The 27676-nt window shown below is 39.0% G+C and overlaps 1 protein-coding gene across 4 annotated transcripts; it reads left to right on the top strand.

Annotated features, from left to right (window-relative positions):
• Positions 1-71: 71 nt before the first annotated feature.
• On the top strand, positions 72-27608 carry OGT (O-linked N-acetylglucosamine (GlcNAc) transferase). 4 transcript variants are annotated; one of them, XM_075054326.1, is made up of 22 exons: positions 72-320; positions 4122-4272; positions 5317-5560; positions 7121-7189; positions 10163-10279; positions 11725-11804; positions 13201-13396; positions 13637-13777; positions 13993-14093; positions 14286-14439; positions 14540-14641; positions 14905-15084; positions 16345-16503; positions 18208-18297; positions 20307-20432; positions 21767-21937; positions 22059-22175; positions 22255-22422; positions 24511-24663; positions 25381-25633; positions 25835-25958; positions 26565-27608. In XM_075054326.1, the coding sequence occupies exons 1-22, from the start codon at positions 284-286 to the stop codon at positions 26737-26739; spliced, it is 3108 nt and encodes a 1035-aa protein (XP_074910427.1). In that variant the 5' UTR covers positions 72-283; the 3' UTR covers positions 26740-27608. The 4 variants fall into 4 exon arrangements, with proteins under 4 accessions (XP_074910427.1, XP_074910426.1, XP_074910428.1 ...); XM_075054325.1 differs by having other exon boundaries at positions 4092-4272; XM_075054327.1 differs by lacking the exons at positions 72-320; positions 4122-4272 and having other exon boundaries at positions 5385-5560; positions 7121-8949.
• The last annotated feature ends 68 nt before the right edge of the window (positions 27609-27676 follow it).

The raw sequence follows: 27676 nt of genomic DNA, 5'->3' as shown, positions 1-27676 counted from the left end.
AAGGAGACGGAGGAAGTTCCGGTGGGGGTCCGCCCGCCGCGCAGGGGATCTATACGGGTCCACTGGTTGGCTCCGCCCGGACTACTTGCCGGGGGGAAGCTAGTTCCGGCAGCAGCCATTCGACAATTTGCTGCCTCCGCCACCGCCATTTCGGGAGCCGCCGCCTCAGCGCGCGGGGACTGTGGGCAGCTCGGTCCTGCGCCGTCCGCTTCAGCCGAGTGGGCCTCTCCGCACCCACGGCCCTTCTGCTGACTCCACCAGAGCCTCACCGGCCCCCTTCCCGATGGCGACTTCCGTGGGGAATGTGGCTGACAGCACAGGTACCGTGGCTTGCCATGCCGGGACGGGCGCGCTGGGGGCCAACAGCGCCGCAGCCTCAGCCCTGCGGAGGCTGGGCCCTGCCCTCGCCCGGGGCCCCGGGGCGGCGCCCTGGCTCGCCCCGAGCGCGGCGCTGCCTGCTCGCCGGGCCCGCTACCGGCGGAACTTTCCAGAAGCGGCGGCCTGGACGAGGCGGTGGCTCCTGGCGCGGCCCCCGCCGCCTTTGTGCTTGTCTCCCCTTGTCTTGGGGCGCCGACGGGCTGTCTCGGGCTGCCGACTGGCCGGGGCTTGTCCTTCGGCGGGCTCCTGTCGGCGCTGCCTGGCCGCAGCCTGCAAGCCGCTCCTGGAGGATCACGGCGCGGTTAGTTCTTGGTGCGGTGCTCTCTCATTGCTATATTTATCCAACTATCAAGTGACTGCGTTTTTGTAGAGGACGAAGTAGGGTAAAAACCTGACCCAAAACGTACATTGACTGGTCCAGAATCCCTTGCTGCACTTACGGAGCAGATCGTCTGTGGCATACATAGCCGAGAAGTAGGTGCTTTTCTGAACAGTAAGATAGTGTGCTCTAGCTAAGAAAGGTCCTGTCCTACATTTAGTTTACAGATCCAGAACTTGAGGGATGGCAGAGAGGAGAAATCTCACTTTCCCTGTAGAGCAAGAAAAAGAAGTATTTTGTTTACCGAATGACGGTAATGGATGAAAGGATAACACAGCTTTATCCCTCAGATTTTTGGGTGTTTCTGTAGCTAGAGGGAAGGAAGGGTCTGAAATGCTGAAACAAGGTTTGGGAAAAGTAGAAAAAAAAAATTAGCGTCTGTGGAGAAAGAGATGGGATAGCAGTACAGAGATAGGGATGTAAAGGGAAATGGTAGTGATACAGTAGTGGAGGTGGTGAGGCTAAGTGCTGCAATACGGTATTTTGTTGCTCCTCAGCTAGAACTGTGTGTCTAGGCAGTGAGGCTGGAGCATCCTCTTGCAGCCTTGATCTGTGGAGGTAAAAAGAACATTCGCATGCTTGGGGAGAGTTCCTGTGCTCCTCATCACCACCACCTCCCAGATGGACAAGGCAACTGCTCCTGTCTGGGCCTAGATTTTATCTAAATGTAAGGTTGAGTATGAGCATATGCCAGGTGCTTTGGATGTTATTTCTGCGGGAAAGAAATGGCCATGCATGCATTTGTGATAGTTCTGTGCAGATTTTTATTTTGCTTGTATTCTGTAGAAGTCTCAGGAAAGGTCATTGTCATAGCAGTACTAGGCTCCTGCAAGGTCATAGTCAAAGCATGTAGCACCAGTTAGCCTACGTACATAATGTATGCAGGATTTGATAAGGGATTATTCTGCCTGTGACTCTTCACTGCAATTGTTTTCTTTAGAAATGGATTCAGTGAGCAGCAATTGATGGCTGTACTATGGATTATTTGGGTTGTAGAACTTTTCTTCTAGCCAGCTTTTAATAGAAAGTTTAGCTGATTTTGAACTTTGTGATGCAGCTGTCCACTTCCTGCTTTTCAATGAACTTCTCAAGAATCATTGCTAAAATAGTTGTTCGGAGGTGGATGACTGGCTATTTTACGCTGAGTGATTGGTTTGCTTCATCTCTTCTTGGGGGGATTGTTTTGTGAAAAGACATGATAAATGAAAGAAAATGATAGTGTTTCACTTTTTTTGTTGCTTTTGTCAGCAGTTCTTTTCCTGGGTATTAAATACAGTATTTCTGCACCACCTTTTCTCTTGCCCTGGGAGTTGCAACTTCAGTTTCACTTTTTGCTTAAGTAGGCAAAATGTAGCATTTAGATAAGGGTTGGAAGATTCTTTCCAAATGGTCATAGGAATTTAAGTCTAAACTTTTGGGTTTTTTTTTTGCTTTAGCTTTGAAATTTAATAATACCATTGAAATTTATTTGAAGAAGAAATTACTCCATGGGACATGCTCTTCCTCTATCCAGCTTCCCTGTGTTTGTGCCATCAGCAGAACTTGAAATTACACCGACTGCCAGAGGGGCTAAACCTGTGTGGCTGTTAATGGCAGAAGGAGGGAGTGAGAAAGAGCGTGTTGGTACTCCAATATCATTATTACTGTCAGCACCTTGGACTTTCATAAATGGTTCTGTCATTCTCACGTTGAATAGCAGTTGTATCTGTTTATTGGCAGTAGGTTTAACCAGACGCTGAAGTCCATTTTTCTGTTGGTCAGGGTTTGGAAAACTATTAAGCGAGGTTCCTAGAGAACAGAATCTAATCTGGATGAAGATACTTGCGTTAGTAATTTGTCAAGTATCTGAAAGCAAGTAGTTTTGCTAGTTCCAACTTACTGTGAAACATAGAGATAATATACTATCTGGAATAACAACTTTAGTTATATCATGTAGTGTTTGCCATCTTATCTTCAAAACCTGCTACTGCTAAAAAAGCGATTTTGAAAATAATTTACATCAATCCTAATTTCGTAAAATAAACACTATATAGTAACTCTGTACCTAATCTCTTTGTGATTATTTTGCTATTTTTAAGGTTTTCACAAAAGAACTAAAGAGTCTCAAAGGATTTTTGTAGTACCTAACTGCAAAAAGATGTGTACTCAGATACTGAGGTACTTTGCTGTGTTAGGAAGGATTTATCCGTTTCATTTAAATACAAAATTTATCTGTTTAATTTAAATTGAAAATTTTAAAACTCTGTATGTCCAGGTGGGAAGTGTTTGATGAATGGAATTCAGTGACTGCAGAGTACTGGGAATGCTGGACTTGGGGAGGGAAAATAAGAGATGCTTGCAGTAATCAAACCTTTTAATAGTAAGAGTCATTGGTCTAAAGGCAGAATTTGAAGGCCAACACTTCTTTCTAGGATGATAGGTTGTGTTTTTTTCCAGGCTGCACGTGTCTATATTTTAATACAGAACTGTGTTTTGTAAGAAATTTTATTTACTTTTCACACGTAAGGTTGTTTTGTCTAGAACAGGTGGTGCTTTATTGTTCTCCACAATTGTCTCTTAAATACTAAACCCATTTTGTTACTTCCATTCCAGCTAAGCCTCCAGAAGCAGTGACTACTTCCCTGTACCTTGTCTGTTTAATGGTTCCTTCTGTTGGCCAGTTGCATAATCATTAAAGTGTGTTTGTCTCTCATCAGATATTGTTCTAAGGCCTTTTTTTTTTTTTTCTATGAAGGAATTTTTATTCATTATAGAGAATGTAGAAGTATAGAGGATTCCAGGGATGTTACAGCTGCTTTTTTTTTTAAGGGGTTTCACTACTGGCACGGCAAAACTCCTTTTGTTCAAGTCGTTTAAAGTCTTTGTCTGCTGTCCTTCATTTTCCTATCAAGTTTTTGGAACACATTTTTAATACTACATAAGGTTTACAGTCTTGGGAGAGAGTGAGGAGAGTCATTGTTCCGTTAGCAGCACTTCTACTGTTATGAACCAAAGTACAATATCATGCTAGGAATCTCTTTAAATATATTTCAGGTTAATGGAAAATGATTGATTTACAAATATTCACAGTCATTACAGTCTACATGTTTCCTATTATGAGCTGATGAAGTCATGGACTTGTACACATCATGTTAGAAATATCATAGTAATAGGTTGGGGCACGAAGATCTGAGAGTTCAAACTGCCATGTGCTGTGGTGTTTTATGTAATGTCAAACATTTTCATCCTTCAGTTGTGTACGCTTTTTTTTCACATTGTTTTGTCTTGTTTTTTGTTTTGTTCCCATTATCTAACTTTTTGTTTTCCCCCCTTAAATGTTTTGGTGATTCTCCAGAACCAACGAAACGTATGCTTTCCTTCCAAGGGTTAGCGGAGTTGGCTCATCGTGAGTATCAGGCAGGAGACTTTGAAGCAGCAGAGAGACACTGCATGCAGCTTTGGAGACAAGAGCCTGATAATACTGGTGTGCTTTTATTACTATCATCCATTCACTTCCAGTGTCGCAGATTGGACAGGTAGGAGACTTGAGGTGTTCTGTCAAGCTTTCTCTATAGTTTGCACCTCTAATAGTACTGAGCATAGCTGACAAAAGTTCTACTCTAACATTGATTTCTTTTTTTTTATCACTGAACGCAAATACTGACTAACTTCATGGCAGCAGTAAGGACTGGTCAAAAATAATGTTCTTCCTTTTTAAATTCTGTTAGGGTAAGAGATACAAATTGGAATTGCTAGCTTTACAACAGACAACAGATCTTGCTATTGTTCTCACATTATTTTAATGTTGTACACATTAATACTGGAGTGTCAGCCACGCTAGTGTGTACTGGAGGTATTTACATATGTAAACAAAGGCTTTTGTTTATTTATTCCACCTGCAGTGTGGGGGTTTATTGTTTTGGGTTTGGTTTTTTAAGTTGCAAGACTGGTTGTTTGCTGTGAAATGGCATGATTAGTTAAGGATTTTTGTCACTGAAAGTTGTCTCTATATTCTTTCTGCTTGCCTGTTCCTGATCTTGCTTTCTGTACCTCAAGCATTTTGAACTTTACTAGCTCTGGCTGTAAAACTCTGTGTGCCGGTGAAGGAAGTAAGAACCTTTGAGATTTATTTTATATAGGCTTCTGAATGAAGTTGTAATAGCCATTCAGATCGGGGAAAATAAAGTGGGGGAGGATACAACTGAATTTTACACATACATCTGTCAGCTGTGTCCTGCTTCTTGAAAAATGCATTGAGTGGAATGTTGCTTAAAGCATACAAATGTTGGAAGAGGCTTCACAGGATTTCTGTAGTGTTTTCTCCAGTTGCATTGAGTTCAGATTTGGTGAGGTGACCTGAACCCCACTGATTGCAAATGAGAGTTGTCTTTCTTCAGTAGAATCTAAAATAGGAACAGGGGAGATGGTAGTTCAAACAGCTCTGTAAGTCCAGATTTGTTGGCTAAGTTTGGCTCACTTAAGAGTGAATGTCCATTCAGTGTTTGCCTGTTCACCTGGTTAGTTAAAGTCAAGGGTGGGTTTTGGTTTGGTTTTTCGCTAACTTGTCTAATTTTCTCCAGGTCTGCTCACTTCAGCACTTTGGCTATTAAACAGAATCCACTGTTGGCTGAAGCCTACTCGAATCTAGGCAATGTGTACAAGGAACGTGGACAGCTACAAGAAGCGATTGAACATTATAGACATGCACTACGCCTCAAACCAGATTTCATTGATGGATATATTAATTTGGCTGCTGCGCTGGTAGCTGCGGGTGATATGGAAGGAGCAGTACAGGCCTATGTGTCTGCCCTTCAGTACAACCCTGTGAGTAACACTATTTTATAGAAGAACTCCATACTTTAGTACTGTCCCAGGACTCACAAATAGCAGGTTTCAGAGAACAAACAAGTGATAACCCTTCCCTCTAACCTGTACACCATAAGCTTAATGATCTATTTATACTTTTTGTAAGGATCTTTGAAACACTTCTGTCACAAAAAGTTTTAAATTGCAGTATAGTCAGGGCTGCTGGTTTTGTACTGATCTGTATTATTGAGATAACAGAAAAGCAAGGAATTGGTGTTTGGTTTTGGTTTGGTTTTTCTTTTCTCTGAAGTCAGATGTTTCAGTGAATAACCTCATTTGTAGTGCTTTAAGGCAGTATTATTACAGTGAGAGAATCACTGCTCAGACTTGAATGTGAGAGCTTGAAAAATCAGGTATTATGGTATCATGAAGTCAGGAATTTCATAGTGATGACAGTTGCCTTGCTTAGATTTCCACTGTGGACTGGTTTACAGAAGCATCATTTTTATGTTTTATAGGCTGAAAGTGAGTATCTGTCTATAAGTGACTCCTATAAAATAGATGTGGTGTTTGGATTTTTGGTTGTAATTGTTTTGAATTGACATTTTTAGTAAACAGTGTATCAGACTGCTATCTTCTGTTTATTTTGCAGCATACTCAAATAATTTGTATAGTACTACTCAGCATGATGAAGGTATCTGCTTGCTATTTGGTCATACGTTTTGTCAAAAAATACTTCAAATGCAGCCTTGGTCTGGTGTGCATATATCCTTTTTCCTTTGGAAAAGCAAGTGCACACCCAGTCCAACAAGAGCTCAGAATCTTGTTTTGCTGTGTTCTTCAGCCTAGGTGAACTTGTCTAGCCTTAGTATGCTAAGTGGTGTGACTAGTGGAGTTTATGCACTGGTTAGAAATACTATAGATGGTGTTTTCTTACCAGAGCTGAGTTTTGTTTAGGTTAGAAACTTCTTTTGTTAGCGTTGACAAAAATGTCCCCATTCTCTGTGGTCTTTACTGCTAGATAATGCAGTTGCAGCCTGTGCTGCTGTTAAAAATGAAAGAAGAACAACATGTGGCAAGGCTCTTGAAAATAGATGGATTAGTGGGAGAAACAGGGAGAAAAACTGCTTTGGGGATACAGGAAGCAAAATGACTATGTATAATCTAGTTAAAAGCCATAATGGCAATGGTGTAACTTAAGAATACAGGTTTGCAGTCATGCTTTAAAAAAAAAAGGCGGGGGGAGCTTCAGGTATTTATGTATGGCAAAAGAACTTGAGCTGCTGGGGGGGGCACTTGTTCTTGGTTTTCTTCTATATTTCTGTATAAAGAAGAATTGTATGAAATACTACTTTCTTACTTTCTACTTCTTTACAGTTGTATTTTTACAGTACTATAATCAGTAAGATTATCTGTTGGCTGTAATGTTAGGTCAAGAAAAATCATTTACATTCGTGATGTATTTCTTAAGAATTTAAAATAAGCTGTAGAGGACTGGGGCGTTCCTTTGCAAGTTCTCTATGAAGACCTTTGGGTATCTGAAGTCCTGAAGCTGATCGTGTGGCTTTGATTTTTCAGGACTTGTACTGTGTTCGTAGTGACCTGGGGAACCTGCTCAAAGCCCTGGGTCGCTTGGAAGAAGCCAAGGTAGGTGTTGGGTAGAATACATGTAAACGTCAGTGTTTTGAAAACTTGAACTTTGCACCAAGTCTTCAAATCTGCGTTGATCTACAGACAGTCTGAGAAACTGCTGAAAACTGAAGGCACTGAAACACCCCAGAGTAGTTGCAGGGCAAGATATGGCATGTCCATGTTAAAAAGTTGGTTTAAGTCAAGAAATGGAACGTTACCAAGCCTTTCTGCTGAACTAGACTATCTGATACCATTCTGAAGTATTGGGCAGGGGCTTCATCATGCTCTTATCTGGAATTAAGTAACAGTCCTTCAAATCTGAGGCTTGCCTGCTGGTGCCAAGCAGAGAGCCTGTGGTTAGCTCGAGATCCCTGTACGATGCAGGTGCTATTGAAAATGCTGCTCTTCTAAAGTCCTTTGTGGCTTGTAAGTGGAGAAGAAACTTATCCAAATGTTACCTTGTAATATTGGCTTTTAAAGATTTTTATTTAACTTTTCCCTTCCCTTTATAGTGGAAGAAAGGCTAGTAAATGATGAATAGTTGCAGTATGCGAACCCCTTGAATATCTTTTCTTCATGTCTTCCCTCTGCCCTCCCCCAAAATAAAGAAATCAGAAGGACAAAGCTGGTTTGTTTGGGAAATGAACTGATCGAAAGAAAACTTGCTGTAGTGGAAAGGTGGCTTATAGCAGTCTTGTGTTTCCTAAACTGAGAATTCGAACACCAAGATCAGTTTAAAATTCTTGGCATGTTAAAACTTGGATTGCACAAAGAAATTGTCTTGTTACAAGCCACCTTACGCGTCCGCGCTGCAGGGGTGAGGAGTGTGGAGAAATCGGAAACACTCTGGACTCCACATCTGTCACTCCAAGCCCCACGCGCATGCTAAAAAGTGGAGTGTATGAACAGCGTAGCTGTCTGTTTGGCTGCAGCACCATTTGGGGAGGGTTCTGATCTTTATGGGGTAATGGGAGTGCAGCTTCAAAGTTTATTATTTTTTTTTATTTCTCTTAACAACTTGGATGTGCATACCATCCTAGGGCAGCCTAATTGATTTGGTCAGATCCAGGTTGAAAATACTTAGCAGCATTTAGATTTTGAACAATCTTTGAGACACTTGGTTCTCAGCCCACCAAGCGGACAGCTAACATGAATTGCACTTCACTGCAGCTTTAGTGTGACTGGTATAGGCCAAGACACTGCGCCTGCCTTAGGTTGCTGACTTCTTTGTTTCAGAGCTCTGGAGACACCTAGTTTGAAAGTGTTATTCCGTTTTGTGAGAACTTAATAAATGAGGAAAAATATCTTGAGTAAATTGCAATGTGTTTCTTTGGTTATCAGTCCATTTGAAAGATCAAGCCAGCAGATTCCTTACAGTTTGAACTAAAATTTAATTTCTTTGTAGATATTTCAGAGCCTTTCTTCCAAAAAAAAAAAGTCCCTGCTGTATGCAGTTGCCCTGATTAACCCTCTCCCTTCTGCATGTCTCCCTTGTTACAGACAGATTGTCCTCATTCCCATGTGTTAAGACATATCCAAAAAAATGCAATTGCTTTGTTGAACTTTTACTAATGATCTTGTTTTATTTTCTCTCTTGTTTTTGGTTTTTCACCACTGATATTGTATTTAGAAGGTTTCAGGTGGGTGAAACCTCCTATTCCATGCGTAAGGTGCCTCGCTGAAGGGAGCTCGAGGCCTGGATCTAGGGCAGACACACACCTCCTCCTCCTCTTCCAGCAAGGAACGCACCGAAAAGTCACATGATGAGAAATATGGTAACGGGTTTGTAACTGCCACAGCAAAACCATTTGCCTCCATGCCTGAATCTTCTGTCTTGTGGCTTCAGAAACAGCTTAAAATATTTAATTACAAGCAAGTAATGTAAGAATATTTTATACTAGTAGCCACAAATTCTTTCAAAGAAATAAAGTAAAAGTAAATTAAAATATTTTTTTAAAGAAATAATTGGAGATAGTTAATAGTAAAAGCTTCTAACTCTTCTGGTTGTTCATTTTTTTCCTTTTTTCTTCTTTGTTTGGATTGCAGCGTTCTGCTCTTCTGATGATGCGCTGTGATCCTGCAGTAGCGCAAAGGCTGCGCAGCGGTAACGCGCATTGCGTGCGATTAAGCCCTCATGAACGGTTGACTAGATGATTAATCTCTGATTGGGTGACTGCCCAAGCTCCAGGCTGTAGCCTTTTGGATAAAATTGGATTGTAACACATTTAGAGTCCAGACATCAAATTTAATACACGAGTTTCTGTATGGGCCTGTCTGGTAGATTAATGATTCTGGTTGGCCGTTCACTGGATCTAGGGGCAATCAATATAGCAAAGCAGTTCGCAGCGATAGCGTGGCGCCGTGCTGTTTAGGATGCGCAGCGATTTCTTGCGCTTGCATTACAGGGACCTAAACCTTCATGCAATCCTGTCATTTGAGGTTTTGAAGCTGCAGGTGATTGAATGTATTTGAAGAAACCAGGGAAAAAAGATAGGGATTTGAGTGTGTCATCCCACTTGACAAGGACAATTAAAACTGAAGAATGGCTTCATCTTTTTCAGTAATTTTTCTGCTTTTTTAAGTAATTTCTATCTGTTTTAGAATATTTCACAATTTTGTAATTTTATTACGTGAGGTTGTTTTTTACACAGTAGTTTTTGGGGTTTTATGCACGTAAGGGTGGCACATATTTCCACTGAACTACTTTAATTATTTCTAAGATGATTTCTGCAGTGACCTGGTGTCTAAAGGCATGTTAATTTGTTATCAGCATAACTGAAAAATGGTGGGCTTGCACCTGGGTTTTGGTTTGCGCTGGCGCAGGATCAACAACAGTTTGCAGCGCATTAGTTTTGGCGCAAGCTAGCCTATACTGCAGGGTCACTTTTGGCTGGTTAGAGAAGGCATACTAACAATTATTTTTTCTCATTTTTTTCTTTTTACAAATATTCCCCTTCCCTTGTATCTCTCTTCTTTAACTGTTCCAAGGCCTGTTACTTAAAAGCAATTGAGACTCAACCAAACTTTGCAGTGGCTTGGAGTAATCTTGGCTGTGTTTTCAATGCCCAAGGAGAAATTTGGCTTGCAATTCATCACTTTGAAAAGGTAACTATCTAAGCCCATCAGCTTCCCTGCTAGACTTTAATGTACATGTAGTTGTTTACTTGTAGATGATAGAAATATTTTGGTCAGCAGAGAACTTCTTATGATCCAGTTAACATCTTACGTTAATAATTTTTTTTGACTTCCTAATGTTTCAGACTGCCTGTATGCCACTAGAGAGACATGTTTAGAATTGCCCTAAGGGCTTCACGCACATGTCAAATAAAAGAAAATTCATTAAGTTACTCTACAGTCCTTTTCTGGAATAAATTTTTTGAAAACCTAATTTGATGGGAATAATGTTTTGCATGTTTCATGTGTGAGAGGGAGAAACAACTTTCTGCTTAAAATCATTTTTCATTGTGATTTTTGTTTCAGGTATTGCAGTCCTTTGAGTAACTGAGGAGAACAATTTTAAGTGACACACTAATTCCTATTCTCCAGGATTATTTTTCACCACTCTTGTTTCAGACTTCTCTAGATTGGTATCATTAACTAGTTGTCTGATACCTTTTAGGTAGTATCTAGTTAGCATCTTAATTCAGTTTGTACTCATCTAAAGTGAGTACTCATCAATGTACTCATCTAAAGTTTCTAAAGTGATCTAAAACCAGATTTAAGATGTGGTGGACAGTTTCTTCCTGATATTTATGCCTTAAGATCTAAAAAAATAATTTTAACTGCTTGGAATTTTTTTTGGATCTGTGTCTAGTTAGTGATAGATTAAAGTGTTTTAATTTGGAAATAATAGTTCCCATGAGAGACTGTAAGAGTGTGGCCTGTCAAATACTCACATGTAGCTTATTACTGCATCTTCTGTAACTTTATTGGTTCTTAAGTTTTTTGCATTTTGTTAGTTCTAAAGAGAGTGAAAATGTTTTCTTTTAGTTAAATGGCTACTGAATTTTCCCTACACAAGTGATATATTTGCTCTTTTCTTGCTCTTTTGAAACTGTCTCTGTTTTCCTGGGCTGCTGAAGTTTTAAAATGCTGTCTTTATTTTGCAGTAGATAAAGGATATAGATCATTTTTTTGTGGGGTTTTCTCTCCTGAAAACTAATTAAAGGCAGCATAGCGTGGGTAGGCAGAAGTGTTAAGTATGATCAGCCTAACATGAAATAAAGGTTTAACACTTGTTCTGCAGTAGCTGCAACTAACTAGGTAGGCAAATGAATAAATTTGAAGGTAGTGTGTGCTGTTGTTTCTACAGATAAATAATTTTGATGCTCTGTGATTGATTTCTGTAACGTAAAGTTTTCCTTCCTTACTAGGTTATTGATAAAGTCTTATATGCTTACAGATTGGGTTTGTCAAATTAAAAAAAAACAAACAACAAAACAAAAACCAAAACCACAACACAAAAAATACCAAACTAAAAAACCAACTAGGTTTCATAGAGAATGTTTTTGTGTTAATGCTCAAAACTGTTACTTCAAAAATATTTTCAGGCTGTAACACTTGACCCAAATTTTTTGGATGCTTACATCAATCTGGGAAATGTCCTGAAGGAGGCAAGGATATTTGACAGGTAAGCAGATAAGTCCTGTCACTGTCAGTGGCCTGTCAGATGTATCAAGTTAGAAATTAGGTTCCTAATGTAAAATCTCTTTGGACAGTATAGCAAAGACTTCTGCTGTAAGCTAAGCAAGCAAATGGCTTTGAAATGCATACAGAGCAGGTTACCGGAATAAAAAAAAAAAATTCCCATGGAATCTATTCCTGTGTTACTTTCCTGTACTTAGTAAAATGTGAAAAATGAAAGTTTCTGAAGGTATGGATAAAAATATATTTGAAATTAAGGCTTGGGATGGGTGAAGATGTCCGAGAAAGACATGAACCCTTGAGTTCTCTGTTTTCATTATATGATTCAGGACATGAACTACAAGAGTGTGTCTTCTAAAATTTTCCTTCTATGTAAGACAAGCTGAAATGCTGAAATTCAGCTAAGCATCTGATTGAATATTCTGTATTTGTTATGTGTTGGTATCATGTTATTGCATGGGGTTGCAGTAGTGTTGCTGTCTTCTTGAATTAACTTGTTTTGAGACCTCTAATCTGATACATGAATCTTACCTTTGTTTCTGGAAGAAGATCCAGGCTGTGGTGCTTATATGCAGTGTACAATATTGCATCTGTTAATTGGATTATAATTTCTGGTAGCTGTCGTTTGTGGCTCCAAATTTAATAAAAGCTTCCAGGGAATAGGTTAATTATTCTAACTAGTTGCATTGCACATGGTGTGAATCACTCGGTGATTTCTGTTTTAACTGTGAATTAATGGGCATGTTTTCTCATCATTTTGGACTTTACATCACCTTTTGAGAATTTATGTACTATGTATATTGTGATTTTTCTAGAAATCGGATTTGAATACATCAGTCATAGCGCTATAGGAGCGTGTAATTAAATATCTCACTTTTGAACAAAGTGAAATTTGAAGTGTAAGTAAAGCATGATTCATGTGTTAGGTTAGTGGAGAGAATAAAGACATGTAATAATACTGTTTATGTTGTTACAATTGAATAATAAACTGGAAAAAAATGGAGCGAAGGTCTCATGGTTATCCTAGTAATGAAGAGTGTTTAAAAAAAGTAGATGAAAGCTTTACTTTTTTGCCAGAAGACTTGTGTTGATCACTATACAGCATCAGGTGGGAGGAAAACATTACTGTTTTATGAAGCATTTCTTCTAGTCTTCTAGTCATTACAGAATTCAGCATAGCTTTAATATAATGTGAATAATAATAATAAATCATCCCTTGATAGGGCTTTTAATTCTTTCAAATCTTACAGGACAGATTTGTGTGCATTAATAATACATATCCCTTGAAGTTTGGGGTTTTTTTATGTAGGTCGTTTTTATGACCAAGGTAAATATAATTGCTGCTCTGTGGATGATTGTTTACCTTCTTTTTCTTGTTACAGAGCTGTAGCAGCTTACCTACGAGCCTTGAGTCTGAGTCCAAATCACGCAGTTGTGCACGGCAACCTTGCCTGTGTGTATTATGAGCAAGGACTAATAGACCTAGCAATAGACACCTACAGGAGGGCTATTGAACTACAACCTCACTTCCCTGATGCTTATTGTAACTTGGCCAACGCCTTGAAGGAGAAAGGCAGTGTAAGGAGTATTTCTTTTTCCTTTTAAAAATTTTTAAAAGTACAGTGAATGTTTATTTTAGACAGCAGGTGTCACCAACTGCATTAAGATGGGATGTTACCCTCATTTAGTTAGTCATAAGGAAGAACAACTCAGGAAATCTCCACCTTGAACCTGTTAAAAGTGATTGTTTAATGACTTCTCATAAACAGTACCATTACAACAAATACTACCATATTAACAGTATCCCTTTTTTTGAAGGTGGTAGAAGCAGAAGAATGCTACAATACAGCTCTTCGACTTTGTCCCACTCATGCAGATTCTCTCAACAATCTAGCAAACATCAAACGGGAACAGGGGAATATTGAGGAAGCTGTCCGTCTTTATCGAAAGGCTCTTGAGGTACAGTTGAATGTGGTGAGGGAGAGGTGAGGAATTAAAGTTGAGAATGTGTAATATGACATAGGTTTTTTTTCCCCTCTTCAGTAGTAAGTGGAAGAATGTCTGCTTAGAGACCTGAGTCATATAAAAAGAAGAGTAAGAAATGCACAAGTACTTTTTTTGATACGGTCTACTTGGGACATTTGAGAGAGAGATTGTACTTCTTTTTCTTCCAGGTGTTTCCAGAGTTTGCTGCTGCACATTCAAATTTAGCAAGTGTTCTGCAACAGCAAGGAAAGTTACAGGAAGCTCTGATGCATTACAAAGAGGCTATTAGGTAAATGGATATTATCTGTAATAGTCCCCACCTTTCATAACAGGAAAGTGCCATAGATTTCTACAGAAAGTGACTTACAGTAGCGTATTTTAATTCAAATAGTTTCTTTGCAAACGAAAAAGTCTGGGTATGGTTTCTCACCAGAGGAGGAGCTTTTATTTTTCATTATAATATATTATCTTTATTTCTCAGAATCAGCCCCACATTTGCAGATGCTTATTCTAATATGGGAAATACTTTGAAGGAGATGCAGGATGTTCAAGGAGCTCTACAGTGCTATACTCGTGCCATTCAGATAAACCCAGCTTTTGCTGATGCTCACAGCAACCTGGCCTCTATTCACAAGGTAGCACATGCGAATGATTCACTCTTAGAGTATGGGGGGCACTGTGGGTACTTACACTGAGTATATTTTTATCTTCTGACTCACTTCTGTGTCTTTATAGGACTCAGGGAATATACCAGAAGCCATTGCCTCTTACCGCACTGCTCTGAAACTGAAACCTGATTTCCCAGATGCCTACTGCAACTTGGCCCACTGTCTGCAGGTGAGGAAGACAAGGCTTTGGTTGTAATTCTTAAGATTCCTCTGCAGCAAGTGCTAAGCTTGATCACCTTAACCAATCACTAATTTAAATGTAAAGGGTAGACTTAAGTCTTAAATCAGAAGAGATTATATAGTCATCAGCAGTAATTACTGAAGTTTTCACTTCCATTTTTGGAAGAAACATTAGTCTTAACTTGAGAAATATCTGATACAGATCAAAGGAAGCTGTTGTCCTAATAATCTTTTAATTTTTCCATTTTCTAGATTGTCTGTGACTGGACAGACTATGATGAAAGAATGAAGAAGCTGGTTAGCATTGTAGCTGATCAACTGGAGAAAAACAGACTGCCTTCTGTCCACCCACATCATAGCATGCTGTATCCCCTTTCTCACAGTTTTAGGAAGGCTATTGCTGAGAGACATGGAAATCTGTGTTTGGACAAGGTAGAAAGTTTTACACAGCCCAATTGTGATTGAAGTACTTCGTGGTTTTGCCTGTTCCTACTGAAAATCTAATACTCACATAGTTAGTATTAGCCTTTGTAAGGTTTCTGGGTCACTGATCCGTAGCAAGATAGGACATAGTGTTACTCGTGTGCACTTTACAAAACTAGACGAGGGGCGTTTTGGAAAAGCAGAGCAAGTAAATTATTCTTTCCTAACAGTAAAACAGATCCAGGCAGCTGTGTGATAGTATTTCTCAAATTCTGGTCCTTTCCAGCATTGATAGTGCTTGGAACCTGACCTTGCCTCTAGTGAATCCTTGCTGTTTGATTGGCTCTGGGATTTCCAAATGCACTCGCTTTAGTGGTGATGCCAGCGATGTTACAGGGGCGATGCATAACAGTAGGAAGTACTTGAGTATTTGTTGTGATTCTGTTTTGGATTAATTTGTGTACAGTAGAATAGATTCTTCCAAAAACATACTCTTGCTGTAATTACTTAACTGTGTGCTGTTCACATGAGACTGCACAGCACCTCAAGCTGCCAAGAGTGCAGTTGCAGTTGACGGCAAATTCTCTAACTAAAATTTGATGCAACTTCTTTTTCACTTCAATGAGAGAGTCCTAGCTGTTGGTGCTTGTGAATGTTGAGATGGACTACTTGAGCAGGTTGCCAATTACAATTGAAAATACGCGGTCAGCCAGTGGAAGGGTCTGGTTAGCTAATGTAAAGATCTCAAACTTCAGAAGATAACACTTAGCTTTCAGACTGGCTTGTCTTAATAGCCTGATAATCCTGTCAGTGATAGCAGCTACAAGCTGATGTCTGGGGCAGACAGTTAGCATAAGAACAGAAAGCGTGCTGTGGTGCTTCATGGGAATACCTTTCTGGTCACAAGTGGCTTGTAGTTTGAGAACTTCCTGGTCATAGTGGTGGTGTATCAGTATATTTAATAATCAGAGGTGGAATACTTAAAAAGTAAACTGGTAGAAAAGCAGAAGTGTTAACTTGCAGTAGTGACGTCTGTCTTTATTTGGCTGAGTGTGGGTATGTGACATCTCGTAACACAATTCGTGGACATTACACTTGGCTCCAATGCAACACATGTAATGCAGGTTTGAAACAACAGATGCCCACAGACCACTTAGTGGATGCGGGATAAGGCTAATTCTACAAACTCATGGGGGTGTTTTGTCCATCTGTTTAGTGTTTGGTTTTGGTTCCTGAGTTTATAAATGGTTGTGTATGTTTTCTTGACAGATTAATGTTCTTCACAAGCCACCATATGAGCATCCCAAGGATTTGAAGGCCAGTGAAGGTCGACTTCGCATTGGTTATGTGAGCTCCGATTTTGGAAACCATCCGACCTCACACCTAATGCAGTCAATCCCAGGCATGCATAACCCAGACAAATTTGAGGTAAAAATGTAAATGGCGTGCTTAAGGCTTTCAATACAGCTGTAAGTGGCACTTTCTTTTTCTTGGTGCAGGCAGGTAAACTAGGGAAGGGCAAATCTTTGGTTTTAGGGTTTTGGTTGTTTTGTTTTTGTTTTTTTTTGTTAGCGTGTTTTTTTTTTTTTTCATGGGTTGAAGAGTTCTCTAGCCTGAGTCATCCTCCCTTACCAATATGAAGTGTTATTTAGAAGGTAGGCAAATTAGATACCTGTCCTTAGAATTACTGTAGGTAGGATTTGTGGCCCATGGAAAACTTCTTAAGCTTCAGTTGCTGTTCTTTGAGTAGATGTGTTTCAACATGAAGCTACTACTGCCTGGTTACTTCTGATTTACAGATATGCATCTGGGTTTTGTTCACTCTCTACTGCTGTTGGTTTTTTTTTTTTTTTACATGTATTTTTCTCAGGGATACTTGCATCACAATCATGAACTTCAGATTGGTCTAGTTATGCTTTTTCAAAAGAAAATGATATGCTACACTTACTCCAGAAGGAGTATATACAATTGAGCAGTGCTTAAGACAGTCATGTCTGTATTTGAGTGTCATGTTAAGGGATTGAGGCTGTAGATAGAACTAATTCCCAGTTACTTTGTTTGCGCTATGACTATTTAAATTGCCTTGGTTTTGAGCTCCTGTTTTCCAAGACGTGAGAATTTGCTTATCTTCGTAAAGAGTTGTAAGTCTTTCCTTCTTGCAAAAGTGTTTTTTATTAATCTTTTTTTTGTTTGTTTTGGTTTTGGGCTTTTTTCCCCTACCTTCTTGCTTTTTTCTGGTCATGAAGTCTTTGTAGTCTGAAATCCCTGTGGCAAAGCTGCATGTTTGAATTGCTATCAGAAGTGTGACTATGAAGCAAGTTTTTTCATGAAACAAATAAATTGGTCTTCTGAGTATGTGGGGTGTGGGGAGAATATACCATTTAACCTTGTATCCGCTCAAGACAAAGGGCTGGCTGTCTTGTTCTATATTTATAAAGCTCTATAGAGCTTAATTTAAGTACTAAATAGAAGTTATCTTTTATTTTACTAAAACCATGCTTTTGTCCTGCAAGATAATAAATTCTCTGCATATTTGTTCTATTTATTCTACTCTCTATATGTCCTAGGTTAGCTAAAGGTGCCTGTTTACATAACCTGTCAACCTTGAGTTTCTCAGATACATTTGCAGTTTCTTAACTGGAGAGAACTAGTCATGTTTAAAGAATCTGTTAAAAGCTTCCCCAAGGCTTAGCTTGTCTTCAACCTGAGTCATAATTATGCTTCTCACTAGTTACAAATTCAAAAGTGTCTCGTAAAAGGCATTCTTAGAGAATTTAATGTTTATGCAAATGCATTTGTTAAAATTACTTTACCTTGCGCTGATGACAACATTGTGTATGTGTCTATGCAAGATGCAGTGCCACACTCTAGCATAAGAACTAGGTAAAACTGGGGTCTGGTGCAAGTGTGTCAAATGCCTGATGCTCCCTGTGTGTGCCCCCCCCCCCCCTTTTTTTTTTTTTTAACTTCTTTCTCAACTGGTAAATGCTACACAAATGTAATACACTTTGCGTGATACTAGATGTGATTTTGCTAATGTAATTTAAAATTGCAATACCATATGTTTTATAGCAAAGTTACTTTGTTGGCAAGTTGTTGCAGATACTCAATTTTTGGTGCCTCATACCTCAGGTATTCTGTTATGCCCTGAGTCCTGATGATGGTACCAACTTCCGTGTAAAAGTGATGGCTGAAGCAAATCATTTCATTGACTTATCTCAGGTGAGCTTTTTTGATGCATTGACCTTTTAGCAAACCTAAATGAAGAAAGAGATCAGCCTGTAGTTTGAGATTTTTAGTTGCAATCATTTCTTGAATTAAACTCATGTTAGCCTTCAGAATTTGGGAGTTTGTAGATGTATTGGTTTTATGCCTTACCTGGGATGCAGTGGTTATTGTGTGACCTCTGTGTGATTACTGAGAAGTGGTATTAACAATATTGAACAACAGTTGTGTTAGGTCTTAAGATAATAGTTGTATCTAAATGTCATGGATAAGTCAAGATGCCACTACTGCAAATATATTTAAGCTTGCTTTACTCCAGTGAAGCAGGACAGAGGCTTAATGATTAATGTGGGGATTTTGCCTCTCTATCAAAAGGCTGTTATGGCAACACTTACAGGTGGTTTTGTTTTTTTTTTTAAGTTCCATGTGAAAACTGATGGGGATTTCAGTATACACAGAAGTCAAGGAGTTGTTATACTGTCTCAAGATAACTGGCAAAATCCTAAAGCAACATGGGATAATCAGCATACATTAATAATGGAACTGGATTGGCACCTGGATAATCCCAGATTAGGTGATAGATAAAACTTGCCTGTAGTTTTTAAACTCATCATGTTGTTCAGAACCTGCTCTTATAAGTAAAAATGCTAAATTGGTGTCAGCAGAATTGCTCTTTGAGATGGATTTTGCAAAGCTGATCTTTTAAAGTATTCTAGAATAATGAGCTTCAGTTATGCTTGTGGAAAGCTGTCCTTCCCCTCCCCCCACTTTTGCAGCTGTGGATGTTGAAAGCCGTGGGTCATAGTAAAACCGGGCAGCAATTTCATATTTGTTGTTGCACTTAACAGCTATATAGGAAAAATTGTTTCCTTTGCCTAGAGCGATCCACTGAATTTTCTTATTTAAAATTCTTGAGGTGTCAAACTCATATTTTTAGGTTACAGTGCTACTCTCAGAGATTTGTACAGGAGGGTCAGACAGGTCGAAACAATTTGCTGTGATCTATTGCATTAGCAGTGTAACTTATTGAAAGTTAAACTAAGATGGGAACTCAGATTGTTGTCTACTCAGATATAACTGTGTGTGCATGCGTTTACCAGGCTATAAAATGTGAAGTAGCTTTCCCTTTTTACAAAAATGAAATACTTTTATGGTGCTTATTAACTGTAGAGTGTGTCAGCATTAGTAGTAGCTGCAGAGTAGTTAATTAGCTTAGTCCTGATCTTCAATTTGAAGTAATTTCTCTGTCTTACCTTAGTTTGGGAATCAACCAGTTGCTCCATATGAGCTTTGATCATTAATTAGCCTTACAGGAGTGGTGGTGGTGGGGTTGTTCTGGTTTGTATAGCCTCAGTTTCTAGCCTTTGGTTTTTGTTTTACTGTGGCTGAGCTAGAGACCTCTATTAAGTATTTTCTTTTATCTGCTTGTAGGCAATGACTAATGATGTAATTAATTCTTGGAGGAATTTAAAATGGTTGAAAATTGTTTACCTTTCTGTATTGGACAGGAAGAGACACACTGTAATTTCCAAGGCTTTGTTTTCTTGAAAGTCATTGGTAGTACCTTGTGTGAAGTTCTGCTCTTCTTTGGTTTTGATTTAGCCAAGAACTGAAGCAGTTTCAGTGTTGCTTGAAGTTTCTTCTCTGGTCCATTTGTGTTATTTTTCTGCATGACTTGCTAAGCTTGGCAATGCTAAGTATCACTCTTCCGATTTGAACGTGCAGAGGCAATCTTCAAGTACTGCAGTTACAAATTCTGTCAGTAACTGCTTCAATTGTGTCTAGCAAACTTAAGTTTTTCTTGGATTCAACAGGGTTTTTTTTTTTGATTGAGTTGAGGATTTACACTTCCGTAAAACCTGGAGTAATGGGATTTAAGTCTCATGTGAATTAAATTATGCTGTTGACATTTATCCATTGGTACACTGATGACAAACCACATTTATTACTGAAAGACTGAAACAAAAAATAACTTCTATTTATTTATATATGTATATATTCTTCAGATACCATGTAATGGAAAAGCAGCAGACCGCATCCATCAGGATGGGATACACATTCTCATTAATATGAATGGTTACACCAAAGGAGCCCGGAATGAATTATTTGCCTTGAGACCAGCACCTATTCAGGTAACTAAGTTAGAGGGCTCTTGTTATGGTATAACCACAGCCAGCAACTAAGCACCATGCAGCTGCTCGTTCACTCCCCCCACCCCATGGGATCAGGGAGAGAATCAGGAAAAAAAAGTAAAACTCATGGGTTGAGATAAAGACAGCTTAATAGGACAGAAAGGAAGACAATAATAATGATGATAATAAAATGACAATAATAATAATAATAAAAGAATTGGAATATACAAGTGATATACAATGCAGTTGCTCACCACTCACCGACTGATGCCCAGTTAGTTCCCAAGCAGTGATCCGCCCCCCTGGCCAACTCCCCCCAGTTTATATACTGGACATGACATCATGTGATATGGAGTATTCCTTTGGCCAGTTTGGGTCAGCTGTCCTGGTTGTGTCCCCTCCCAACTTCTTGTGCCCCTCCTGCCTTCTTGCTGGCTGGGCATGAGAAGCTGAAAAGTCCTTGGCTTAATGTAAACGCTGCTTGACACACTGATGTTTTCAGTTGTTGCTATCAACTTTCTTCTCATACTGAACCCAAAACATAGCACTATACCAGCTACTAGAAAGAAAATTAACTCTACCCCAGCCAAAACCGGGACAGCTCTGTATCTCCAGAAAACCCCTTGTGAGTAGGAAGAGTTTTTCTTTTCCTTCTGGCAGAGTGGAAAAAATGTTGAAGGCTCATGTAAGCGAGAGAGACTTTAGGGCTTAGCGTATGTGGGGCAGATAGGATCGCTCTGTTGAAGCAGAGTAGTTTGGGTTTTTTATGTGCTTTATGGGCAGTTGACTATGTCCTGAAAGAGAACACCTTAATTCCATGAGGTTCCTGTACACCACTGGCTTTCTTGCATTACTGAGAACAAAGCAAGGGTGTTTGAAGCACTTGTGGAGTTGTTGTGTTTTAATCTCTTCAGGCTTAGTGAAATTCTGGTTAGAATAAGTCAGAATCAGTGTCAGAATTATTTTTTTGACTAAGGATTTTCTAAAATGCCTGTGGAAAGGGAATGGGAGAAGCCTGAATCAGAGTAACTCTGGGCTACAGAAGTTGTCTCAGCTAAGAGAAACTGTAATCACTGATGGTTAGTATTCTTGCTATAGCTGCACATAGTTGTATACTTTGGCCTTTTGCTGGAGGGATCAATTTTAGAACATCCTGGGACTGTTCACTGTCTCAGTAGTGAAAGTTTTGTGTTAGTGGTTGCTCTTCAGTTGATAACGTGCAACAAGAAACTTGAATCTGTAGATGGAAAATTTAACTTAAAATGCGTTGATTTTTAACTTCCTTTGTTTTTGCAATGTACCTGGGACTGGAGGCTTGCTTTCTTGTTTTTTAGGCAATGTGGCTAGGGTATCCTGGAACCAGTGGGGCGTTGTTCATGGATTATATCATCACAGACAAAGAAACCTCTCCAGTTGAGGTGGCTGAGCAGTATTCAGAGAAATTAGCTTACATGCCAAACACTTTCTTTATTGGAGACCATGCCAACATGTTCCCCCATCTGAAGGTACGTAGGAAGATAGGGCAAGAAAAGCAGGTGTTTTCCACAGCTGTCTTTCTAAAATGGTACTTAGTATAGTACTTGGTAAGGGATCTTATAACTTTTTTAAAACTTTTTTTTTTAACAGAAAAAAGCAGTCATTGATTTCAAGTCTAATGGTCATATTTACGATAACAGAATTGTTTTGAATGGCATTGACTTGAAGGCTTTCCTTGACAGCCTCCCCGATGTCAAGATTGTTAAGGTGAGAGCTACTCCTTTGTGTGTTCAGTCTTATTGACTTAAGCTAGTACTTTCTCTGATGCTTATGTGATTTATCTTAGATGAAGTGTCCTGACAGTTGTGACAATGCAGACGGCAATGCCGCCCTCAGTATGCCTGTCATTCCTATGAACACAATTGCAGAAGCTGTGATTGAGATGATTAATCGTGGGCAAATTCAGATAACTATCAATGGATTCAATATCAGTAATGGATTAGCAACTACTCAGGTGAGGCACTTCAAGATGCTGTTCTCTTCGGTTTTACGTTATATCTGTATGTTTTAACATAACAAGAAAAAACTCCAAGCAAATGTCTGTCTTCTGTCATGTTGATTTGTTTAGTTCTCATACTGAAGGAAACTCACAAATGTGTTAAAAGCCACAGATGTACTGGAAGATGTACTATCTATTAACCCAAAGATAGAGGGGTTATATCAAGAGGTATCTATAAAGCCAAAAGAAATTTAATCTTGTTGCGTAAAATAGACACTTGGTTATTCAGAATTTGAAGGCAAGATTTGCTCATTGCCTGCAGGGCATTTGTGAGCTGTTACCCACTTTCAGTTGTGTTTTCCTTTAGAAAATAATTGCTGGGTTATACAGGCAAAGTTACTCCACTGTATCTCAACAATGTTTATTCATCTCTACATCTTTCTGAACTATGCACTATACCACCATCTCTCAGTGCTTAACAGTTCATGGGATTTTAGCAATAGTGACAGTTACTGGTTTTGTTTAATACTTCCTCCTTTGCAGAACAGTTCTTCCTTTTTAAAAATACCACATTCTGACATTGGCATAACTCTTTTGACTTGTGAATTTTATTAGGTTTACAGTTATTCAGGAGACTCTTTTACGTTATTTTATGAGACCTTTTATTATCACGGCCGTATCCATAATCTCATGCCTTTGTTTCTTTTTATAAGTTCTTTTGTTCACAGCTGAGACTTTTCCTTTAAGTTGGTAATAGGTTATGTCTTGGTTTGGTTAGTAAGCTTATTAGCGTTTTTTTCTGAAATTGTTTTCCCCTGAGAATAATAGAGAATTCTTGTCTTAGCACTCTACCAGCAAGATGAAACAATCTAAGCTTTGTAAGTGCACTTTTAAAACAGGATTTCTATCTTTTGATCACACTACTGTAACCCTTCTTTGCGCTTGTTCTGATTTGATATCAGCTACTTTTGGGCGTAGTTCAATGAGAACTGTACATTGTGGTTTTGAGGTCTCCTCAGTGACCTGGATAAGTAGCCCTTTCACCAACATTGTTGAACTAAATTATCTCATGCATCTTCTAACAGAGTCAGTGACAGCGAGTCATCATAAATTCATGTCAAGTTTGTCAACAGTACACTTATTTTGGCTGGCTACACTGCCACTGAGCTAAATTTTAAATATATATTTATGTAAAATATATATATAAAGAAGAAGGCTCTAAGTACCTGTTTTGCCTTATCTATAGTGATGTTTTTATCTGTCTTTGATCCCACCGTTGCCTGTCATTATTTAAAAAACAAAAAATTAAAAATCATACTTCCATTTTAGTAATCCTCAAGACTCTTGCATGGTATTCTGATTATCCCAACTTCATCCTCTGCTGTTTTTTATTAACATATTCCTATTCTTTGTGAAGGCTGTAAGATCCATTCTTTTTTGAAAGTTCATTTATAACTCTTCTAGTCTAATTTTCAGCATTTCCCATTACTTCCTTGTCAGCTAGTTCCTTACAGTCTATCAGTTACATATTAGTCTGTATCTTCAGTCTTGACTATGTGTTCTGGGCCTATTGTCTTTTATCTTAAAAAAAAAACAAACCCAAAACACCAAAACCAACCAAAAACCTGCCCGCCCCCCCCCCCCCCCCCCCCAAAAAGCTGTAAAACCCCAAACAAACTAAAACCCACCTTTGCTTCCTAAATACTTTTTTATTTTTCCTTGAAGTCTTAATTTAATTTTTGGTCTCAAGGAAATGAAGTGACCTTAAGGTTGGGAGGAATCCATGTGTAATGCCTCTTTATGTGATTCCTCTTTCCAATTATTCCAGTTACTTGGAATTTCAGAGAGATACAGCAAGGGCATGAAAATGCTCAGTGTTTTGTGCCTTGGTGGTTGCAACATTGTGGCATCCACAAGCGTGTAGGCATCCCAGTTAAATTCTTGTGGGTAAGTAGACAATTTTGTTTTGTATGATAAAACCAAACATGCTTACGGTAACTTAGGATGCTAACAAATGTTGTAGTGTGTCTTAGGACAATTCCACAGGGCATCGTCTTGTTTCCTGCAGTTTCAGTGTTCCAATAGCTACTTTTTTTTCTTCAGATTAACAACAAAGCAGCAACTGGTGAAGAAGTTCCACGAACTATAATTGTTACTACTCGTTCTCAGTATGGTTTACCAGAGGATGCTGTTGTGTACTGTAACTTTAATCAGCTGTATAAGATTGATCCTTCCACTTTACAGATGTGGGCTAATGTGAGTATCTGTAGCTAATATGAAATGTAAGGTCAGACTTCTGGAACATAGCTGTTCTACTCAAGTTAGCAAAAACTTCATGCAAGTTAAAACTGTAACTGTTCAGTGGAAAACATTGACCCTGAGCCATTTGAATCCTTACAATGTTTACAATGCAGGACTTAGTGTTAATAGAATATAGAATTTTTTTAGATTGATTTCACATCACACCTGCTTCTAGCCAGTGAAAAATTACATCTTGGACAGCTTAATTATGCTGGTACTCCATTGCAAAATAAGTTTGGTCTTCCCTAGTCTGCACAATTAAGTCATAACTAGCTTTGACAGTTGGTAGATTGATAGATCTGAGCACTGAGTGTCAGTATCAAGGTCCAGTTTACAGTGTACTGCTGAGAGTTACCTGAGGGGTTAACTTTTTTATATTCCATAGCATGGGCCTATAAATAAATGAGATCATAAATTTCAAGATTAACTCACTAAGTACTGCTCTATGAACGGTTGCTCAGAGTTGCTCTCTCTTTCAGTGGGATTGGAAATGCAGTCCTCGTTAATGTACTTGAAATGGTGATCTCTTTTGTTCCTGCTCTATACCTCAGAAGATTAAATTATTGAATGATTATGCCTTTTGCTTCATTTTGTTATCTGGTAATTTCTTGTTCAGAAAAGGAAATGTTTCTGACCTATCTTTCTGTATTTGCTGCTTTATTTTTGTTACAGATCCTAAAAAGAGTTCCAAACAGCGTGCTGTGGCTGCTACGTTTCCCAGCTGTAGGAGAACCCAATATTCAGCAATATGCACAAAACTTGGGTCTTTCCCAAAACAGAATCATCTTTTCTCCTGTTGCCCCCAAAGAAGAACATGTGAGGAGAGGGCAGTTGGCTGATGTTTGTCTAGACACTCCGCTTTGCAATGGGCACACAACTGGGATGGATGTACTCTGGGCTGGGACTCCAATGGTCACTATGCCAGGTAACGCAGCAGGGAACCTACACAGAACAGATGGGTTTGAATATTACTAATTTTTTAATAACAAACATCAAGCCCAACAAACTTTGTTGCTTCTTGTAGAGGCAGAAGGAAAGTAACTCATACTCTGCAATACGTTACTTGATAAGTTTACTCCTGTTACCAATTTTTTCTTTTTTTTTTTTTCTTTTCGTTTTCTTACAGGCGAGACTCTTGCATCACGAGTTGCTGCCTCCCAGCTTACTTGCCTGGGTTGTCTTGAGCTCATTGCAAAAAGTAGACAGGAATATGAGGATATTGCTGTGAAACTGGGAACTGATCTGGAATAGTAAGCAAGCTTGTACTGTGTAATGTGGTAACATGAAGAATGTGAAGTGTTGTATTTGGGCACAGTGCTGAAACTTACCAGTAGTTTTAATCTCGCAGATAGTTTAATATTAAAAACAGCTAGGCAATCCTTGTCTAGAGGTTTCTTGTCTTGCAGTTAACTCACTTCTGCTTTTACAGTAAACTTAACAGTGCTCCCGGTTGAGTAATAATGTTACATGTTCTGAAGAAATTGCTCATGTGCAGGCTCTTACCTGGTAAAAAGTGCAATATAGTTCACCTTTTGTTTTTTTTTAATTGAGGATTAAGCAGTTTGTCACTTACTGCAAGTTAAAATCACGCTCTAAAAAGTTACTGCAGTACAGATAATGCAGCAACTTCGTGTGTTAATGTCACAGCTCTTCTGAGTTGAAGTGGTCATGCTGGTCTGTATCAGAAGTGCTGAGAGGATGAAATAGCAATATGAATTTGGAAGTAGGGGAGCAGATATTTTTGAAACAGTTGTACTGGCAGTTCTGGGTTAGCTGAAAATAGTAGATTTCAAAAGTAAACAGTTTTATGAAGTGTTTGGAACCTCTTCTGACTGCTTTAACTCTTTTTTTTGTAGCCTGAAAAAAATACGTGGCAAAGTCTGGAAGCAGAGAATATCCAGTCCTTTGTTCAACACAAAACAGTACACAATGGACCTGGAGCGGCTTTATCTTCAGATGTGGGATCACTATGCTGCTGGCAACAAGCCGGACCACATGATTAAGCCAGTAGAGGCCAGTGAGTCTGCATGAAGAGAGACTGTGTCCCCACCCAGAACTCTCCAGGAACTGAGCCTCTCAAACAATTCTGCGGAGATGATGAGCTAAAAACTGTGCATTTCTACTTAATCTGCCTGGTACTCTGTGGCTGAAGTAATACATGATGGTGATTAAAGCACAGCCAGACTTATTTCTTGCATGATAGGGAAAGACTCAATAGAGCCTGGGATCCTTTTATTCCATGAGGAATTTGAATGGGATTGAGCTGTGTACATGTGAGCCTGTGTGTATGAGTGACGTAGTGGTTGCTGGGGGAAGTTTGAACTGCCCAACCAATTATGATTTCATAGATTGATTTAATTTTCCTTATGGCTCTCTCTCCTTTTATGTGGATTGGGAATTGGAGCATTTTAACATTTGATTTTGGGTACTCCTGTTGGTATATGTGTGGTTCTCCCATGACAAGATTTCCAGCTAGCGAGTGTTGCTCCCTGCATTAATTTCTAAACTGTGTGGACTGAAAGGGCCTATTTGCTGGTGTAGTCTTTTTTTATAGGTTTTATAAACCATTGGAGCCTATATCAGCCTTTTAATGTTTGACCTCTGTTTTGGAGCTCTCTGTAATGTGTTGGTTTAGATAAGGACTATGTTTTTTTGTTTTGTTTTGTTTTTATGCTTCTCCAATAACTCAGCTAATTGGCTTCATAATGGCAGCTCCTATTCTGTGGAAAAACCAAATTTGATTTGAAATTAATCCTCCCCACAAGTGTTTGAGGTAAACACAAACTGGTGCCAAATACAGATCTTTCAGGAATGATTGTTAATTATGTATAGAGGCGCAGTCCTAGGTACTGTAGCAAAGACGTCAAACAAAAAAATAAAGCTTTGGTTTGCCAGTTTGACTGATTTGACCAGTGTTTTACATTTTCTGCTGCCCTTCTTGTGCTATTGTCAGAAAAGTATTCTGAAC

This window comes from Buteo buteo, chromosome 22 (genome assembly GCF_964188355.1).
Source record: "Buteo buteo chromosome 22, bButBut1.hap1.1, whole genome shotgun sequence".
Classification (NCBI taxonomy): Eukaryota; Metazoa; Chordata; class Aves; order Accipitriformes; family Accipitridae; genus Buteo; species Buteo buteo.
This window is presented reverse-complemented; position numbering and strand designations above follow the sequence as displayed.

Excerpts from the sequence above, each read along its gene's own strand:
- OGT (XM_075054325.1), top strand. The coding sequence starts at position 284 with ATGGCGACTTCCGTGGGGAATGTGGCTGACAGCACAG. Across the intron at positions 4,273-5,316 it reads CAGTGTCGCAGATTGGACAG|GTCTGCTCACTTCAGCACTT; the intron begins GTAGGAGACTTG and ends AATTTTCTCCAG. Across the intron at positions 14,094-14,285 it reads CATTACAAAGAGGCTATTAG|AATCAGCCCCACATTTGCAG; the intron begins GTAAATGGATAT and ends TTTATTTCTCAG.